This window comes from Crocuta crocuta, unplaced genomic scaffold, assembly GCF_008692635.1.
Source record: "Crocuta crocuta isolate KB4526 unplaced genomic scaffold, BGI_CrCroc_1.0 scaffold168, whole genome shotgun sequence".
NCBI lineage: Eukaryota > Metazoa > Chordata > Mammalia > Carnivora > Hyaenidae > Crocuta > Crocuta crocuta.
The window spans coordinates 109458-129108 of NW_027532591.1; the positions used below are offsets into that span (position 1 = coordinate 109458).

At 39.8% G+C, this 19651-nt stretch overlaps 1 protein-coding gene across 4 annotated transcripts in view; it reads right to left on the reverse strand.

Moving 5' to 3' along the window:
• Positions 1-5979: 5979 nt before the first annotated feature.
• Positions 5980-19651, reverse strand: part of STIL (STIL centriolar assembly protein) — a 66254-nt gene continuing 52582 nt past the window's right edge. For 2 of the 4 annotated variants that reach the window (XM_077779800.1, XM_077779798.1), the window contains exons 16-18: positions 17552-17765; positions 15867-16117; positions 5980-7141 (exon numbers count right to left, since the gene is read on the reverse strand). In XM_077779800.1, the coding sequence (XP_077635926.1) occupies positions 6361-7141; positions 15867-16117; positions 17552-17765 (1246 nt within the window). In that variant the 3' untranslated portion in view covers positions 5980-6360. The remainder of the gene's footprint in view (positions 7142-15866; positions 16118-17551; positions 17766-19651) is intronic. The other 2 variants (XM_077779799.1, XM_077779801.1) reach the window with 2 other exon arrangements.

Sequence of the window (19651 nt, forward strand, 5' to 3'; positions counted from 1 at the left end):
GCACATCACAGAGACAGAGTAGCAGCACTGCAAGGGTATGTTGAAGGAATAAGAATGGTAGAACTGGAGAAAGAAATCGAGGGAGAAGGACACCACCCAGCAGGAACCTGGGCTGTGAACTTCGAGGAAACCCAACAAGCTGGCCCTCCTGATCCCAGAAACCAGCCATCAAGAAGGTGCAAGGGCATCCTGTGCGGCCCTCACCAGGAGAGAGAACCAGTTTGGAAGTACCCAAGTTGTGAGCCGCAGCCCCTTGCTGGGCAGCCCCGGGGAAATGCAGCCTCTCATGGAGGTGAGGCTGCCTGACACCTGGTCTCCGTGTGGGGTGGAGAGGAGAGCGCAGGGAGGGGCTTCGAGAGTCCCAGTGCAGGCCCCTCTGGGGTGATTCCAGGGATCACTCATCAGGAGTGACTCCGCTCTGGTGCATGTTCCTGCCCCCCTTCCAACCAGCATCTTATCCAGCATCTTATCGAGGTAGGAACATCGACTTCATGAAACTGACGCACACGCTTATTTCAAGCCTCTGCAGCCATCGAGGGAAAAGGAGGAGAACAAGAAGAAGGAAAGGATAACATGGGCTCTGAAGCCAGACAGGCCTGAGTTCAAATCCTGACTTCACCTGTGTGACCCTGGGCACCTTACCATGGAGTCTCCATTTCCTCTCAGGGGGAATCCTGATATAATGCTCAGGTTAAGAGCAATGGCTCTGGAGCCGGACTGCCCAGATTTGAATCCCTGTTCTTCTTAGTGGCTGTGTGACCTCAGGGAAAGCTACTTAACCTCTCTGTTCCTACTTTCTACATAATAAAATATCTACCACTTAACGTTTGTTGTGAGGAATAAGTTAACAAATGTAAAAGGCTTATAACAGAGCAGGTGGGTTCACTAAACTTTTGTTGTTACTTCACTGAGAACTTGTATGAGTGTTTGCAGGTGAACCCACGTTCTCTTCTGTCACTTCACAGGGTTATCGTGAAGTCTGAATGAGGTCCTGAGTAGGTCTTGGATAAATACGGATGAATACGATTTTGCACACGTGTGTCTGTGCGTGCATAAGTACGTTTCTACAACAGCAGGGTCTAACAGTGCCTTTTCTTCCTCTGTTATGGTCCCCAGGGTCTAGCACAAGACATAGCAGGGACGTTCGGTAAACCTTGTCCTGTGACTCATCATTGGACAAGGGGATCATATTTGGTCCCTGACTTCAAGGAGCTCCCAGCCAAGGGTACACATAACCAACATACAAGTTGGTTGTAATAAATCTGTAAGAGGACAAAGAGAGAACCAGAGGGAGGATTATGTAAAGTCGAAGGAGAAAATGTCACTTCCACAGCAGGATTCTGGGAAGGTTTTCTGCAGGAGGGGAAGGCGATATGGGGGCAAAGTAGACTTTGAGCTGTGTTTTGAAAGTTACACATAGGGCTTTGAACCCATGGCAGGTTTGGAGGCAAAGGAGCTGGGTGTGTGTGTGTGTGTGTGTGTGTGTGTGTGTGTGTGTACATGCACAGACACTGCCATTTTTCTTCCCTTTATAGTATAAGGAGAATAGGAAGGGCCTAGGTTATTCCTTGATACCTAATGTACCATGGACTATGATAGTATGGTCTAGAGTCCTGAATTCCAGACCCAGCTCTGTGCTTACTAAGCTGTGTGGACTTGAACAAGTCTCTTTTCTTCTTGGGGTCCCCATATCCTCATTTGTACAATGAGGACCCAATGATTTCTGAGGACACTGCAGTCTGACACCCTTGAACACCTGATGTCATCGTTTCCATTGTGTTTTTAATTAGTCCCTCTCACGCTCCTGGTCCCAGACCACCCACGGAAAGGCAGGACACAGGGCTCTCCTTAAATCCATCCTTTTCCTGGAGTTAAGCCTCTGGAAGTGGAAAACAGGATTTCCTTTGAGGATGTTCTCTGTGACCGACAGTTCCGCTTTGGGGAATGGAGAGGGGATAGGGAACATCACCTCTGCTTCCAAACCCTAAAAACCCTTTTTTCGTGGATTTGAGGTTTCCTTCCACAGTGGACTTTGAGCTCCTTCAAACAGGAATGTATAATGCAGAGCTGGAGAGACATGTTGCTATGGGTTTGGACAGATATTACTCAGCATTTTGGTGGGGAAAACTGAATTCTTTTTAAATTGTGAAGTACATTAAGCACTATAAAAAGGGGATCTTTTTCTCCCATGACTGTGGACATCCTTCAAAAATCCCTCAAAGCCCAACTCCAGTGCTCTCTCTTGCAGCCTCTCCCTCCTCTGGACTCGCAAACCACTCCTCACACCCTGTATTTCTGCATCACTGCTTCATAATCACGGAATGCCAGAGGTCAACAGGCTAACCCTTCACCTCAAAAAGTGGGAAACTAAAGCCTAGTGACAAGAGGTGACTTGCCCAAAGGGACAGAATTTGGGGTAGAGCAACAAGAGGAACCCAGTTGTTGCTCACTTGGTGTCCTTTCTAGCAGATTCTCTCCCAATCTTTGGTTCTTTGGTTTCCTGTCTCCAACTCCATCCTCCAGTGCTGTGCCTCTTCATTTCTCCTTGTTTCCAACAAGCCATTCCCGCTGCCGGAAACGGCACTTCTTCCCCTCCCCTTCCCTATTCTATATAGTTTCACTATGACGGCTGGCCTCACGGTACTGCTAATGTTTGCATGTCTCTCCCCCATTAGATTGAGATCCTATAGGGCAAGTTTGCCCCGTGAATCACCTTATGCTCCGCATCTATTGAGGGCCCAGCAGAATTAACACGGGATGCCTGTTGGAATCAGGAGGAATCAGGAGAAAAACAGGTGCTGGCAAGGAGAGGAAGAACAGGGGAGAGGCTGATGCTGGGCCAGACGCTATGGAAGAACACAAGGCTGATGTCCTGGTTGTTAACTATAAATGGATGGCCTTGGCCCAGCTGCACCTTGTGTGTGTCTTTCTCACTGCATGTAAAAGGGGGTTAATGATGCCTGCCACACACACTGCAGCCCGGTTTGGGACGTGAGCATTGTATGAGGAACGGTGCTGCAAGTGTGAAGCAGTCTGCTAACCTCAGACACTGCCATTACGCTTATTCTGCAAGCATAAAGCCCTCCCAGTTAATCTAGGAGGCTAGGAAAGGGTCTGCCCCTCCCCCTCTTAGTAACATCTAGAAAACAAAAGCACAGAAACTTCTTTTGTTCCCCTAATTTCCTGGAGCCCTTTACAGTAGACTCAGATTACCATGATGTAAAATCATTGAAGTGAGCTCTTTAACATTAACAGAGCTGGGGCTGCCTGCTTCAGGACTAAGAATAGTAACTTCTGGTGTTGGCTAAAGGGTGAGCGGACTCCTTGGGGGCAAGGAAGGCATGGCCCCTTGGCTTGGAGGACAGCACATACTCGAAACCGCATGGACTGCAGTATTCAGAATCATCCATTCAGCTCAAGATGTCTGTTGTAGGAAGCTCTTCCGGAACTTCTCAGTGGCTTAGGAAGAGCTTGGGCTCTGGAATTCTACTTGAGCTTGCACCTCTGCTAGCAATTTGCTTGGGTACATTATTCCCCTCAGGCTGTCTCCTCATCTAAGAGAATGGCAGTCACCAGTTTGGGTCAGCAGTGAGGCTTCAACGAACTGCTGCATGGGAAGGGCCTGCCTCGCACCCTCCGAGCACATGGGAAATCCTAAAATGATGGAAGCGGTCAGGGTTATGCTTCTGCAGCCCCTTACAGTCTGGATCACTCCTTTTTGACTTTTCATCTGTCTCATACTGTGGCCTGTTTCCAGGGTCCATCTGTTTTCCTTAGTCTCTGTAGCTGGCTGAGGCAAGGTTTAGGTCTAACGTGTCTGGATCCACTTTGTCCAGCTTAGCACGGTAAGGTAAGGCAAAGGACAAGTGAGCATAGACTAACTAGTCAGCAAGAGGCTGAGAGAGGGACATTTGGTGGAGGTGGGGGTGCCAACTGGCCAGGACCTCGATGAGTAGATGTGTTTCCTGGAAGCTGTGTAATGGAAGCTCCTATTCCATTTGAAGAAGCGCCCATGTGCCTATAAATGGTATGCGGTGGGACTGGATGAAAGGGAGAACTTCAGACAAATGTCACTTGAGAGGCAATCGTATCCAGTCTTTTAACCCAATTTTCCCAGTGCTCATGCTGTCCCCAAAGCTGCCTGAAAGCTACCGTAGCAACTAACTTATCAAATAACTGCCCACAGTAAAATGTTCTGAGTCAACTTTCAGAGGCGGCTTCGGTGATGGTCCCTCTTCTCCAGACAGGCGTTCCACAGAGATGTTTGGTTGAATTAATCTGCAGTCTAAATTCAGTCTCCAAAACTGCTTAAGTGTCTTATCAGAGGCCTTAAATTAGATGTGGTAACAGAGGGGATGGAATTAGATTTTGCCTAAAAAGCCTCAGGTTCAGTTTTTATTGTTCAGACAGAGAGCTTCTTGTTTGGTGTGAAAATTACAGGCTTCCCAGTGATAATGGCATAGTTAATGAGGCTGTCAGTTAATTCACTAGCATTCTCTCAGTTTTTTTCAATAATGTGCAATATAAATTATACCCACTCACTCCTTGGGTGAGACACTGTGGACTAACGTTAAACAGAGCACACTCGAAGTAGCATGGACAATTCCGTTTCTTAAAAGTTCACTCCAGTGAAGCCTTTAAGTGGGTTTTTATGCTGTTTATTAAAATAACTAAAGTCTCAAATGTAGCCTATAGAAACAAAGGGAAATGCAGAACCGTTATTGCCATTTCTACATCTTAATTTTAACCCAAAAGAGCAGCACTGCTGGGAAACAGGCACTGACTGGCCCTGGTTCTGGGGGGGTGGGGGGAAGGCAGAGCGCCACCAGGCTGTCTGCTCAGGCTTGCTAACTAACTAAACTGCTTTTATCAGATCGTTACCTCAGAAGCCCCCCAATGAGCTGGAAAGTATTTAGAGATGCAAAGCCCCCTCTTTCCAGCTTCTGTATCCAACTTTGATAGAAGGCAATGACATCTAAGTTAACTTCAACCTAAGAGCTTGATCTCTCAAGTGAATGAGGACTTTTTCCTTTTAGATTTAGAAATAAAAAATTTAAGCTTAATTTTTAAGAAGGTGGGAGAAAAAAGGAAGGGACCCGAACAACTTGGTTGGATCTCAAGGACAGTAAGCTATGTGAAAACTAATTTCATAAAGTTACACACCGTGATGCCATTTATGTTAACATCCTCAAAATGACAACATTGTGGTGACGGAAAGCAGAGAGCTGGCTGTCAGGGATTTGGGCTGGGGGCGGGTGTGTTTTAAAAGCATAGCGCTATGCAGCTTCTCTGCTGTGCTGAATCAGCTCTGCCTGCTGATTGTGGTGGTGCTTAATCAAATCTGTAACAAGTGACATTTCATAGTTATACACCAAAAAGTAAATAAATGAGAGCATGTAGAAACCTGTGCAACCTGAAAGGTCTGTGGTTTACTTACAAATATTGTACCCAATGTCAATTTCTTGGTTTTGATCATTTCCTATGGTTATGTTGAGATATTATCATTGAGGGTCACTGGGTAAAGGGTACACCAGAACTCTGTTATTATTTTTATAATTTTTGGGGAGTCTAAAAAGTTTTTTTTTTAAATAAGTGGAGAAGGAAGGATATGCTATAGCAGAGTACAAAGGAAAACAGTAAATCTGGACATTTTTATTAAGTTCTAATTAAAAAATATTAAAACACCTGAAATACTCAAAGTTTGTAAAACACACTCATACTCAGTAATTTTCTTGTTTTGTGATAGTTAGTGCTATAATGCTGAAAATGTTACATTAACATCAACCCACCAGACTGCAAAAGTTTTACTTCCAAAATTCAACAAATACGCATCTTAATTAAGAAAACATATATACTCACTGTATAAAAGATCTTCAAGTTATTTTTAAAAATAAACTTTTCCCCTTCAATTTAGTAAGGGCTGATTTAGCTCATTGAGTCAGGGTCATGTTCTTTTGTTCTTTTGGGTGAACATATCTTATGTTCTTTTAGGTGATACTGGGTAGACGCAGAGCCGCAACACGCTAGGAAAGTGGACTTAGTTTTCACAAAAAGCAGTTCAGATTTAGAGCTGGACAGTACCTGTGCGCGTAAATTTGTTTAAATGACTGGTCTCAGGAATTTTTTTTACAAGTCACAGCAATGCTGAATGGTCACAGAACAGAGAACTTCACCTTCCACTAGCGGCCACCTCACGGACCATCAGGTCACCTGTTCAGCTCTTTGCAATCAGCTGCTACCAAGAAACAGACCGGCCCCCGGGGTGCTTAGGAATCCCCGAGCCACCCAACGGCTCTGGCTTCCCTAAGTCTCTTCGGGAGACACCCCATCCTTACATCAGGAAGGTGGTGAGTTTAAGGTTCAAAATAATTTTGGTAACTGTCTGAGCCGCTTTACATCTAAGAAGGTGCCTACTGAGTTCATACTGCTCATCTGCTTTAAAGTTTCAGGGTTCAAACTTTCGGGAAGAATTGGAGAGTTCCTTTCATTTTCTTTCTCAGGATGTTGGGTAAACTCTGCCTTTCCAGTTCGAAGGTTCACTGCAGGTTTAAGGTTTTTTAAGAAGAAAGCTGGGTTTTCATTCAATTGCTGCACTGCTTTTGGCGGAACCACTTCATTTGTAATATTTCTCAGTACTGGCATACCTGTGTGGGTGCTCACGGATTCACAGTCATAACAATTAATTGTTTCACAAGCACTCCTAGAAGGCCCCTTCTGACAGTCCGGTCGCTCAGGTATGGCTGTAAGGTTCTGACCCAGCACATGCTCACTCTTGCTGCCTGAATCGTCCGGAGGCTCCTCTTCATCTTCACTGTTGTCACTGCTTTGTATGAGACCGTACCTCTTCATATATTTTTTGGTTGCAAATGACATGTTGTTTGGTGAAATTAAACTAAGCCCCACTGTGCTTCTGTCTGTATTAATATGTAGAAGACTAAAAGACGAGTCACCGTTATTTTGGTTTGATCGACTGAGGGATAGCTGTGACAGCTGATTTTCACTTAAATATTTCAGAGCGATAGCATTTGCCTCCATGCTCAAATCCACACCGTTGGGGCTTAAGCCACTCATGCCAGCGTTAGCAAATGACATGTAGTTTAATCCAGAAATCACTGCTTCGGGGCTGATGCATGCCAACACACTGAAAGACACAATGGAGCGGGCCATCATCGATCTTATACTGAGTACTAAATGCTGTTATTCTAAATGTGTTCCATTCTAAGAAACACAAAACACAAAAGGTCTCCAGCTTTAAGCTTCATGGTGCTTTTTTATCTGAGTGCGCAAACATCTAAGTCCTAATGATCCAGATACATTCAAGGGATAAATATGGTAAACTAGAAGGTGATTCAAAGACTAAAAGTGGAACACAAACTAGTTCTCCTAAGTTTATACATTAGTCATGGTTTTAAGAACAAATACAATGCTCTCAAATGTAAAAGCCATTCAATTTTGGTAAAATAAAACAAAAATAAAATCAAACAGAGAAAACATCTGATAATGTAACATTTACAAGCTTTGGCAAGTAGCTCAGAACATGAAATTGTCCATAGCTGAAGAGACTCTATTTGTAACGAGTAAAAACCATCTACCAGCCTCTGGATATGGACTACTGCATGGGTCTCTGTCGACACTGATTTTCTTTCATCAGACAGAATCCTCTAGTTACTTGTGGTTGGTATTATCTCATTAATATTAACCAACTGACTTGCCCTTTTCATTTATATCATAAATACAATAATAATAGCTGCTAATTTTTACTGATGCCTGATTATGTGCCAGACACACTTGGTACCTCATTTAATCCTCACGAAAGACTTTCTCAGAGATTCTTGCCTTTTAAATATTCCAACCTCATTCTCCACTCTACAACACTTCACATTTATATCATTTATTGGCAGTCCATATATTTAACTCACATTCCTTTTTCTTTTTAAAATTTTTCAATGTTTATTTATCTGAGAGAGAGTATACATGTGTGAATGAGTGAGGGGCAGACAAAGCCAGAGAATCCAAAGCAGTCTCTGTGCTACCAGTACAAAGCCCAACATGGGGCTTGAACTCATGAACCAAGATCATGACCTGAGCTGACATTGGTCATTCAACCAACTGAGCCACCGCCCCTTTTTTTATGTTTATTTTTGAGAGAGAACGCAAGTGGGAAAGATGCAGAGAGAGAGGAGAACAGAGGTACTATTAATTAAAGAGGTACTATTCTCTTTATCTTATAGCTGAAAACACCAAGGAATAGAGATCTTTTACTAATCTGCCTAAGCTGAAGAGCTAGGAATTGAAAAGCTGAACCCAGGTCTGCCTTACTCTCTAGGGCTCTACAACCACTATGCTTCACTATTATTTAACTATCAGTTTTTCTGTTCCCTAAAAATTAGAGTCTTTTGTGTACTATTTGTTGTTGTAAACATTATATTCTAATCAAATACACTATGATTTTGTGTATCATCCAAGGAAGAAATACAGTTGTTTAATATGTGCCAGCCACTGTCTGCATCCCTACCCCCATAGAGCCCAAAGGACCAGGTATTTTCATTCTGAGAAGTATCTGAAATTTTGAAGAAGCTATTTTCAACCATTAATATTCTTAAACCAATGATATCATCATCAAACTATGGAACAGTGTGGTTCAATAATGCTGGTCTTTAAAGCCACCTTGTAATTGTCCCTTAACCTTCTTGGTACTGAGGTACTTAATACGAGAAGAGACACCAATATATCTATACATTATTCTTTTATGAAAAAGTTCATAGTGATAACATCTTTTGCATATAAAATCTTTTCTACTTTCTTTGCCTATTTCTTCGAAATTATAACCAATTTGCATATTAAATGAGAAGACCTGTACATGTTAAAATATAAGTATAATATCTCTAAATATTAATTAAAACTTCTAATTTAAAATGTTAAAAATTTAGAAAAAGTAGATCAAATTTGAATTACACCTTCTTTTATTATAGAATGGCTAAAGAATCTATATAAAGAATCTATATAAATCCATAAACCAGTCAATATCAGTTTAGAAGGTTTTTCAAGTTTCATTGAGTAGCACAGCTAGCTAATTTCAATTAGGGGTTAGGGGAAACAACACCACTTTGAAAACAAATCAATAATACTCAGAACCAATGCATATAAACACTAGGGTAATTAAAGATGAGAAGTAAAAGGAGGCCATTCCACTAATCAAATCCTAACAGCCTTGAGCACAAATATACTCTGTTAGCATTTCATTAGATGGACAGTCACAAAAGGATGGTGAGAGTTCGTTTACGTTTCTGTAGGAGAGTCACAGGCCAACAATTATTCCAAAATTTATCCCCAAATTCCAAAAATTATTCCAACTTAAAGATGAAAACTAAGCTTGACTTTATTGTTCTGTTTGAATCCCAGTTAGTAAATTCCTACTTATCCTATACTAGGTTTTCAACTAATAAGTAGAAAGGAAGGAAGCAACTAAAGAGACTGCTTATGATCTGTTTTGAGTTTGAAAGGAATTGGAAATATGCCTGTAGAGGCTGTTGCCAGACCTCAAACCGTAATCTCCATCTTCCCTACAATTTCTAGGGGTTGTTTAGCACTTTCTTTCATTGCTTTGCTTTCCTGCCTTTGGACTCTCTTAATCTCTGCAGTTCTGAAACTGGAAGCAGAAAGGAAATCTTCCTTCCCTTGTCTCAGTTACTCATCTAGTGGGAGATCTGCTTCTGAAGTCCATAACTAGAACATGAACTGAGTTTTCACATAGGCACGATGACAAAGAACAGGTGGTTTATAAACTAGGGGAACAGTGTAGATTGTAAGAATTATAAAGAGTACTCTCCTGCATTACCAAACTACAATTTTTAACACTATTTCTAGAGGAAAATGTATCTTAAATTCTAAACATCTACCTTATGAAATTTTAAGCATACCAGTTATATTACTCATAGGTGTTAAAAGGTAACAAGGCCAAAAATACTGACAATAAGTACCACAGAGGTGTTAAGAACAAAGCATTCACTGTATGCTTCAACAATGACCCAAACAGATGGGATTTCACTAATTTAGCAAATGACTCATGGAAGGCCCACCAAGTGTGGTAGAAGCAATGAAGATTCAGAGATATAGACAACTCATGATCTTGCTGGCAAAGCTATCACAAGAATAGGCTATATAATCTATTAGTAACAAGGTAGTCTGAGTAAAAACATCAATATTCCGGTGAAGGGTCCAGGAAAGCTTGATAAAGGAGGTGCCATCTGAGTTCAGCTTTGAAGGATAAGAGGATTCTGGCAGGCAGAAAGGTGAAAAAGAGTACCCCAGGTAAAAGTAACAGCAAGTTACTGGGTAAGCTGGAAGGTGGTAGAGAGTAGTAGGAGATTACACTAAAAAAATAAGTTTGGGGCACCTGGGTGGCTCAGTTGGTTAAGGGTCCGACTTTGGCTTAGGTCATGATCTCATGGTTTGTGACTTCAGCCCCAAGTCAGGCTCTGTGCTGACAGCTCAGAGCCTGAAGCCTGCTTCAGATTCTGTGTCTCCCTCTCTCTCTGCCCCTCCCCTGCTTGTGCTCTGTCTCTCTCCCAAAAATAAAAACACTAAACAACAACAACAACAAAAGTTTAAGACAAAAAACAATATGAATTAATTAACTAGGCTTTAGAAGGTCTTATGTTTGGAGTATTCTTTCAGCCTAAGATTAACAACAAACAAAATCTGATTTCTATGTGTTGGAGAAACAGTTTCAGTGTGGTTTCATTTTTAATCATAATAATATGCAGAACCCATTANGGCTTAGGTCATGATCTCATGGTTTGTGACTTCAGCCCCAAGTCAGGCTCTGTGCTGACAGCTCAGAGCCTGAAGCCTGCTTCAGATTCTGTGTCTCCCTCTCTCTCTGCCCCTCCCCTGCTTGTGCTCTGTCTCTCTCCCAAAAATAAAAACACTAAACAACAACAACAACAAAAGTTTAAGACAAAAAACAATATGAATTAATTAACTAGGCTTTAGAAGGTCTTATGTTTGGAGTATTCTTTCAGCCTAAGATTAACAACAAACAAAATCTGATTTCTATGTGTTGGAGAAACAGTTTCAGTGTGGTTTCATTTTTAATCATAATAATATGCAGAACCCATTAATAATCAATAAAATATAAATTAAGAATAATTTAATATATTTTTGGTCTAAATTAGCACACATGTTTTAAAGGGCAATTTTAATACAGGGTCATTGTAACATAGTATGAAAATACTGCTAATGTTAGGTACGTTTTTTATCTGTTTCCTTCCTATTCATAGGCGGTAACAGAACATGTCATGGGTGACTATCTGTGTGTCTTCTCCACTGCACTATGGGCTTGGTAAGGGCAGAGATGTCTTCACCAGGTTATCTTGTATACCAGGATGTCTCTCAGAGCTGGCTCAAAATAAAAGCTCAATACGTATTTATTGAAGTAAAATGAATTAAAGAAAGCATTGGTGAAATATAATACATATAGCTGGTAAGACTATTAAACCTCACTCTTCCAGAAAGCAATGTCACAACAGCTTTAAAATTTTCCTGCCCTTTTGACTTAGTCTTTCCATTTCTGAGACTCCAAGGAAATAATCCTAAAACTAAAAAAAAATCCAAAAACATCTTTGCAAAAAGATGTTCATCATAGCGACATTTCAAAAGGAGTGTCTGAGTGGCTCAGTCAGTTAAGCGCCTGACTTTGACTCAGGTCATGGTCTCACTGTTCATGAGTTCGAGACCTGTATTGGGCTCTCAGGCTCTCTTCTGTCAGTGTGGAGCTTGCTTAGGGTCCTCTGTCTCCGTCTGCCCCTACCTGCGATCTCTCTCTCTCAAAATTAAATAAATATTAAAAAAATAAATAAAATGGTAAGAAATTGGGGTGCTTGACTGGCTAGTCAGAAGAGCATGTCAATTTTTGTAAGTTCAAGCCCCACATCAGGTGTCAAGGTTACTTAAAAAGCTTTTTTTTTTTCATTAAATGTTTATTTTTGAGAGAGAGAGCACAAGCAGGGGAGAGGTAGAGAGAGGGGAGAATAGAGGATCTTAAGTGGGCTCTGTGCTGACAGCAGAGAGCCTGACATGGGGCTCAAACCTACGAAGTGCAAGATCATAACCTGAGCCAAAGTTGGACACTCAACCAACTGAGCCATCCAGGCACCCCCCAAATAAAAATCTTTCAAAAAACAATTAAACAGGGGCATCTGGGTGGCTCAGTCAGTTAAGTGTCCGACTTCGGATCAGGTCATGATCTCACGGTTCATGGGTTCGAGCCCCACTTTGGGCTCTGTGCTGACAGCTAGCNGACGCGGGGCTCGAACCCACAAACCGTGAGATCATGACCTAAGCGAAAGTCGGACGCTTAACCGACTAAGCCACCCAGGCGCCCCTAAAAATTTATTTTTAAAAATAAAAAGAAACAAACAAAATTTAAAAAATAAAATAGAAATTGAAAACAACTTGATAAGTTCTTTTCCATTCTGACAAGTGTTAGGTAAACAAATGCTATATCCCACTTACTGGATTATGATACCCCCATTTAAAATGATGCTTAGTAAGGGTTACAACAATTTGGAAAACATGCTTATTTCCCAGTGTAAAGCCAAAAAATGTTTGTCGGTTTTTGTTTTTTGTTTTTGGGTAGACACAACACTCCAATCAAAAAACAAAGTAGCAAACTATACACCACCATCAGACCCCACCAAAAAATTAGATAAGCAACAGAGCAAAACAGTAACAAAACTAAATAAAAAACAAACTATGGACTTTGGAATTAGAGAGAGTACGTTTAAAACCAAAGGTATGGGGGCCTTGATCAAACTGGTACTTAATTTCCTTATCTATAAAACAGGAATAATAATAGTGTCTACCATACAGATTACTAAGGATTAAGTGAAAAATATTGCATAAAAATTCAGCACAGTTCCTCAAACACTATAAATGCTCAATAAATAGTTGCTGTTAAAAATTATTTTAGAGGGGAAAAATTAGTTTAGAGGGTACCTCAGTTGGTTGAGCATCCGACTTTGGCTTAGGTCATGATCTCATAGTTCATGGGTTCAGGCCCTGTATCAGGCTCTGTGCTGACAGCGTGGAGCCCAGTTTGGATTCTCTATCTCCCCCCCTCTCTGCCCCTCCACAGTTTACACTTTCTGTCTCAAAACTAAATAACATATAAAAAATATTTTTAAAAATTATCCAAAATTAAAAAAAATTATTTTAGAAAAAGAAAAGGAAATAAAAAAGCAAAGTTTTAATAATAAATGAATTTGATTGGTAGGAATATAGTTTTTCTACATTTTACAAAATAAATTTATATTACTTTGGCAATGAAAACAAAACAAATATCAAGTTCTATTTCCAAAGCTCTACAATATTTTATATAACTTATACCATATACTAAAACCTAAAAATTTTTTTTCATATAAAGATATAGCTATGTTGGGGCACCTGGTCAGTCAGTTAAGTGTCCGACTTCGGCTCAGGTTATGATCTCACGGTTCATGAGTTCGAGCCCCTCATTGGGCTCTGTGCTGACAGCTCAAAGCCTGGAGCCTGCTTCAGATTCTGTGTCTCCCTCTCTCTGTCCTTTCCTGTTCATGCTCTCTCTCTCTCAAAAATAAATAAACATTAAAAAAGTTAAAATACTTAATTTAACATATTGCTTTGAATTGAAAAGCAATTTTTTTTCAGGGGCGCCTGGGTGGCTCAGTCAGTTAAGCGTCCGACTTCGGCTCAGGTCATGAGCTCACAGTTCATGGGTTCGAGCCCTGCATCGGGCTCTGTGCTGACAGCTAGCTCAGAGCCTAGAGCCTGTTTCAGATTCTGTATCTCCCTCTCTCTCTGACCCTCCCCTGTTCATGCTGTCTCTCTCTCTCTCAGAAATAAGTAAAAAAACATTAAAAAAATTTTTTTTTCATTTTGGCTTTCACTTCCTTGAGAAAATGATCTTATGTGAAATTAAAATCCTATCTATGAATGTGTATCTATGAGTTTTTCAACTCATGTAATCAAGTTTTAAAAATGGGTATAGCTCATAATATTAAAATGCATAAAGAAAAATGTTAAAATTGTATATAGAGTAAAACTGCAACTGTTTCTTTTTTTAATTTAATTTTTATTTTTTGAGAAAGAGACTGAATGAGTGCAAGCAGGGGAGGGACAGAAAGACAGGGAGAGAATCTAAAGCAGTCTCCATGCTAAGTGTGGAGCCTGACACAAAACCCTGGGATCATGACCTGAGCTGAAATCAAGAGTCAGATGCTCAACCGGCTGAGCCACACAGGTACCCCTGCAACTGTTTCTTAAAAAGCTAATTTTCCTTGGATGTTTTTAGTTCAAATGACATTCTCTTTATTTTCTAACTGTGAACCCTGAGTTTATATAATTTTCATAGTAGAGACTTATAATGTAAATTGTTAAATAAAGAACAGAACAATCTTGATAAAAACAATGACTACTCCATAATGATAAATCAAAAAGGCTCTACTTTCTATTTCATTCTAAGCATCTAAAAAAACGAATCAAGTTCATTATATACTGCAAATTTATTAATTCCATTGTTTTCCTGGAAAGGCATTAAAATTAGGTAACTACTATGAAGAAATAATTACCTAAAAACTACCCCCTAAAGGCACCATACCAAAACACATAGTGTTCCACACAGATAGGATAATTTGTATATTCCAATAGACATTATACAGCCTGCCTTACAGTACTGAGATAAAACCTTCAAAAATGCTAGCCTTACTCTCTTATACTATCGGTAGGAATATAAACTGGCACAACCAATTTGGTGGGCAAGTGTAATGACTCCCACAACTTTAAATGCACATACCCTTTCATCCTGCCTACCTCTAAGAGTTGATCCTACAAAGACAGATCAACAAGCTTCTATAGAAAGATGTTTACTTAACATTGTTTGAGATAAGAAATAAGAGATTTAGCTTAAAGGTCCATTAACAGAGGACAGGTTCACTATATTAGATGTGTATAACAGAATATTATGCAGCTGTTTAAATGCATGAGAAAGAACTACACATACCTATAAAGAAAAGTATCTAAGACATAATGTTGAGCCAACAAAACAAAAATAGATTGCAACACTCTTGACACACAAATACACTTGAACAGGCACATTTCTACAGAACACAAAAGAAACAGTTAAGAGAAGAAACCTTGGAGGAGACAAACTAAGGAATTTGGGGAGTGGGAGCTTTTGCATTTTATCTAATATTCTTGTGTGTTATTTAATATTATCTTAATATTTTCTTAAAACACGAGACCATACAACTTTTGCAACTAGAAAACAAAAATAATTAACAGAAAACATGCTAACCTTAATAATATAATTTTCAGGTTTTATCCTTTTAAAAAAAACTATGTGATTAAAGGTCATCTTTGATGGAGAGGAATCTGAACAGAAGAACATGGTCAGTTGTAATTAGTAAGCAGTAAGTTAGGTTTGTATGACTAGACTGTTGAAAACCCATTTCTAGGGAGAGAAATGTTTTTGCCTTTTAGCTGGCACAACTGCATAACCGAAGGTCCAATAGCTGTTGCAGACCCTATCACCTCCAGGAAGACTTTCTAGACATCAGCAATGAGTAGAGCCTATTTCTTTCTCGGAGACTTCGAGAGCATGTTGTTGGCACCTTGCCCCGGGAGGGATTTATGTCTATAAAACCTACTCTCCCACTGAAATGAAGAATCTAAAGGGTAGAGATGATCTCTTAGTCATCACACACATAGTAGGCCCTGAATCCATTATGAATCAATTGAATGGAGTGGCGAGCTTATACCTTTTCTCATGAGATTGCTGCAATACATCTACAGTTTTTTTGATCTTTTAAAACAAATTTTAAATTTACCTGGCATGATCCACTTTATGTGCATTTTTATTCACTTTAGTGGGAGAATCGATTTTTACTCCAAGGTTTCTTAGTTGTTTAAGGGTTGCATTAAGAACACAATCTTTGTCTGCCGGCCCTGAATCACGTTTTTTTTTCTTTGTATGGTAAACATTTTGTGTTCTGGTGCATTCATGGCTGATAATTACTGCTTTTGTAGATGGCTGCTCAGTTTCTTTGGAGGACTTATTCAGTAGGTGGTTCACTTGACTCTGATGAAAAAAAAGTATTTGAAAAATCACTATTAACAATCTTAGGAAACAAAAATGTAAATAGCAGCATTAAGCAAAGCCAGGGAAAAGTGAAATAATATCTTGCCAAATTCTATAAAGAATCAAGTATATTTGGACATTTTTTATACTATGGGGTTTTTATAAAGGAAACCCATCTTAACAAATGATTTCATCAGACCCTAGAGGAAATTTAGAACATCTGTTCAGAACTTGTTCATTTTATAACCAAATTTAAAATCATTTCAGTAATATTTCAAGTATTTTCAAGGGTTTATAGTAGCTATAAACAAAAACTTTAAATCATGCTTTCATTTGAAAAATGGTAATGTTTTGGGCGTCTGGGTAGTTCAGTTGGTTAAGCATCCGACTTTGGCTCAGGTCATGATCTCACAGTTGGTGAGTTCAAGTCCTGCATCAGGTGAGCTCAAGCCCTGCTTCTCACTCTCTCCTCCTCTCTATGCCCCTTGCTCACTTGTGCCCTCTCTCTCAAGAAAGGAAAATGGTAATGTTTCAGAGTTATAAATTAGATCTTTATGTTCAGAATCTGACTTCTCTCCTTTCTCCCTCTGAATGAGAATGACCTGTGATACCATCTCTGCCTTCCTGACATTAGAGCGCATTTTATTCCCTGAGCGCACAGCTGCCAGCACCAGTATAGGACCCAGCAGGCAAATAAAAATTACGTGTTCATTGATGAGTACTTAGGGCCCTATGAAGTATGGAGAAATCAAGTGTTCCAAAGTCTACAGTTTGGATGGAAGTGAGAGCCAGGGTCATTCAATCTTCAAGTCTCCGTTTATATTCTAACTTTTCCAAGGTGACTAGATGACTATTTCCTCCAACCAGAATGATCCCTTTTTAGTCCATGCTGCCTTTGCTATAGCACTTCTCAGCCTATCCTATAATTGTTTGCTGCTAGTATCCATGTGCTATTTTCCCTAGATTCTGAAGAGCAGAGACTATCATATTCATCTTTATATTCTTGCCTTTACTTAGTTCACTTTCTCAGACTAAGCTAAGTATTCTATAAAAATCTGCATTCCTGAACTCAGTATATTTTATCATAAATATTCTCCTACTTTTCAGCTTTCAAACTTCCTTCAAACTGTTGCTTGTTTTTTCTGGTATTTAGTTTGAATCTGGCATAATATCAACACTTCTGTTTTAAAATCAGGGCTTCCCCCACTTCCTCCGGCTGTCTAAGTATCTGATGACTGGCATGCTTGTAGTAAATTACTGAATTTAGGTTATCATAATCATGAAAAGCTAAAAGAAAGAAATTATTTATCATTAATTTGGGGAAAATCTTTTTATATCAAAGTCGCAATCAGTTTAAAGATAGGGGAGGCTTAACTAGTCTACTCTAAACTAAATAATCATCTTAGAAAAAATGCAATGCATTACATTTCTTACCAATAAATCCTGGTATATTTTCTGCTTATCAGATGGTTGAGGAGGCAAGGGTTGCATTGCTTGCTCAATTTTTGGTTCCCCTGATGTTACAGAGTTGTTACTAGCACCCTCTGTTGGTCCACTCTGTAAGCACATGCTGATACTCTCTGCTGGCATGGAATTCCGAAAGAATACAGGCGAGTCGGGTTCTTTTCTCACAATTGGAGAAGAACTGCTTGAAAGGATGTATAAATAATGTGTCAGTTATCAAGACACCTTTAACATATATTTGAAGTGCAGTAATTTTGAAAGAAAGGGATAAGACTCAAGCAGCATTCTGGTTTGTATTTTCAGATCTCATCTTGATAAGGCTGTAAACCAGATTTTTAAGTCATGTTATTTATATGTAGGCAATTTTTTTTAAAAAGGTAAACAACATGCTGATTCCTCTTGAACTTGATACAAAGGAAATATTCAGAATATCTAAAAATTTGAAACATATCATTTGTTCACTTCAAGTTTTAAAATATAGTTGGGGGGGCGGGGCGCCTGGGTGGCTTAGTCGGTTATGCGTCCGACTTTCGCTTAGGTCATGATCTCGTGGTTCATGGGTTCGGGCCCCGCGTCGGGCTCTGTGCTGACTGCCAGGCTCAGAGCCTGGTGCCTGTTTCAGTCTGTGACTCCCTCTCTCTCTGACCCTCCCCTGCTCACGCTGTCTCTCTCTCTCCTAGAAATAAATAAAAATTAAAAATAAATAAATAAATAAAATATAGTTAAGGGGTACCCGGGTGACTCAGTAGGTTTAGAGTCTGACTTTAGCTCAGGTTATGATCTCATGGTTTATGAGTTCGAGCCCTGTATCAGCCTCTGTGCTGACTGCTTGGAGCCTGGAGCCTACTTTGAATTCTGTGTCTCCCTCTCTCTCTGCCCCTCCCCTGCTCATGCTGTCTCTCTCACAAAAGTAAAATAAATGTTAAAAAGAGAATTAAAATATAGCCATGATCCCTGGCAAATGAAGAGTTCATAAGCTGCCATTTACAATCACATTATATATTTGGTAGTCCTTCTTTTCTTTATGCTGTTATATATTTTTAAAATTTTCTACAATGAGCATTTATTACTTTCAAACATCGCATATAAACACATGTCCTTTACATTTATTATGGAAAGCAATATTAAAAAACACTTCTTGTAAGAACAATAACCTGTGGCTAAAGCAGAGGAAAGTAATAATAAATATTAGCTAGGAGAAAGCTTATTATAGGCCAGGCATTGTTTCAAGTGCATTACCTTATAAAATCCTTACCATACCAAAAACACATAGAAGATAGAGATTACATATTATGCCCATATGAAAGATGAGGAAATTGAGGCACAGAGAGGTTAGTTAACTGCTCAAAGTTATGCCAAATATGAAGAAAATAAAACTCATACATAGTTTAATACCTAGAGATAACCAGATTTTACAGTATTTCCATTTATACTTTTTCTCTGAAAAATTGCACCATACCAAAGGTAGTTTGGAGGCGGCTTTTTAAAATCTAACTGTAGGGGCACCTGGGTGGCTCAGTCAGCTAAGTGTCTGACTGTGGCTTAGGTCATGATCTTGCAGTCTATGAGTTTGAGCCCCGCATCGAGCTCTGTGCTGACAACTCAGAGCCTGGAGCCTGCTTTGGATTCTGTGTCTCCCTCTCTCTGCACCTCCCCTGCTCAGGCTCGTGCCCTTCTCTCTCTCTCACAAAAATAAACACACATTAAAATAAAAATTAAAACTTAACATTATATCATGAGTATTTTTCTTTTTTTTCCCCTATAGATACATTGTATCTTTTTTTAAATTTATTTTTTAATGTGTTATTTATTTCTGAGAGAGAGAGAGAGAGAGAGGCAGCGTGAGCAGAGGAGGGTCAGAGAGAGAGAGGGAGATACAGAATCAGAAGCAGGCTCCAGGCTCTGAGCTAGCTGTCAGCACAGAGCCTGATGTGGGGCTCGAACCCACGAACCGTGAGATCATGACCTGAGCCGAAGTCGGATGCTTAACCGACTGAGCCACAGAGGCGCCCCATCATGAGTATTTTTCCATTTCACTACATATTCTTAAAAACAAGTTTTAATTGTTAC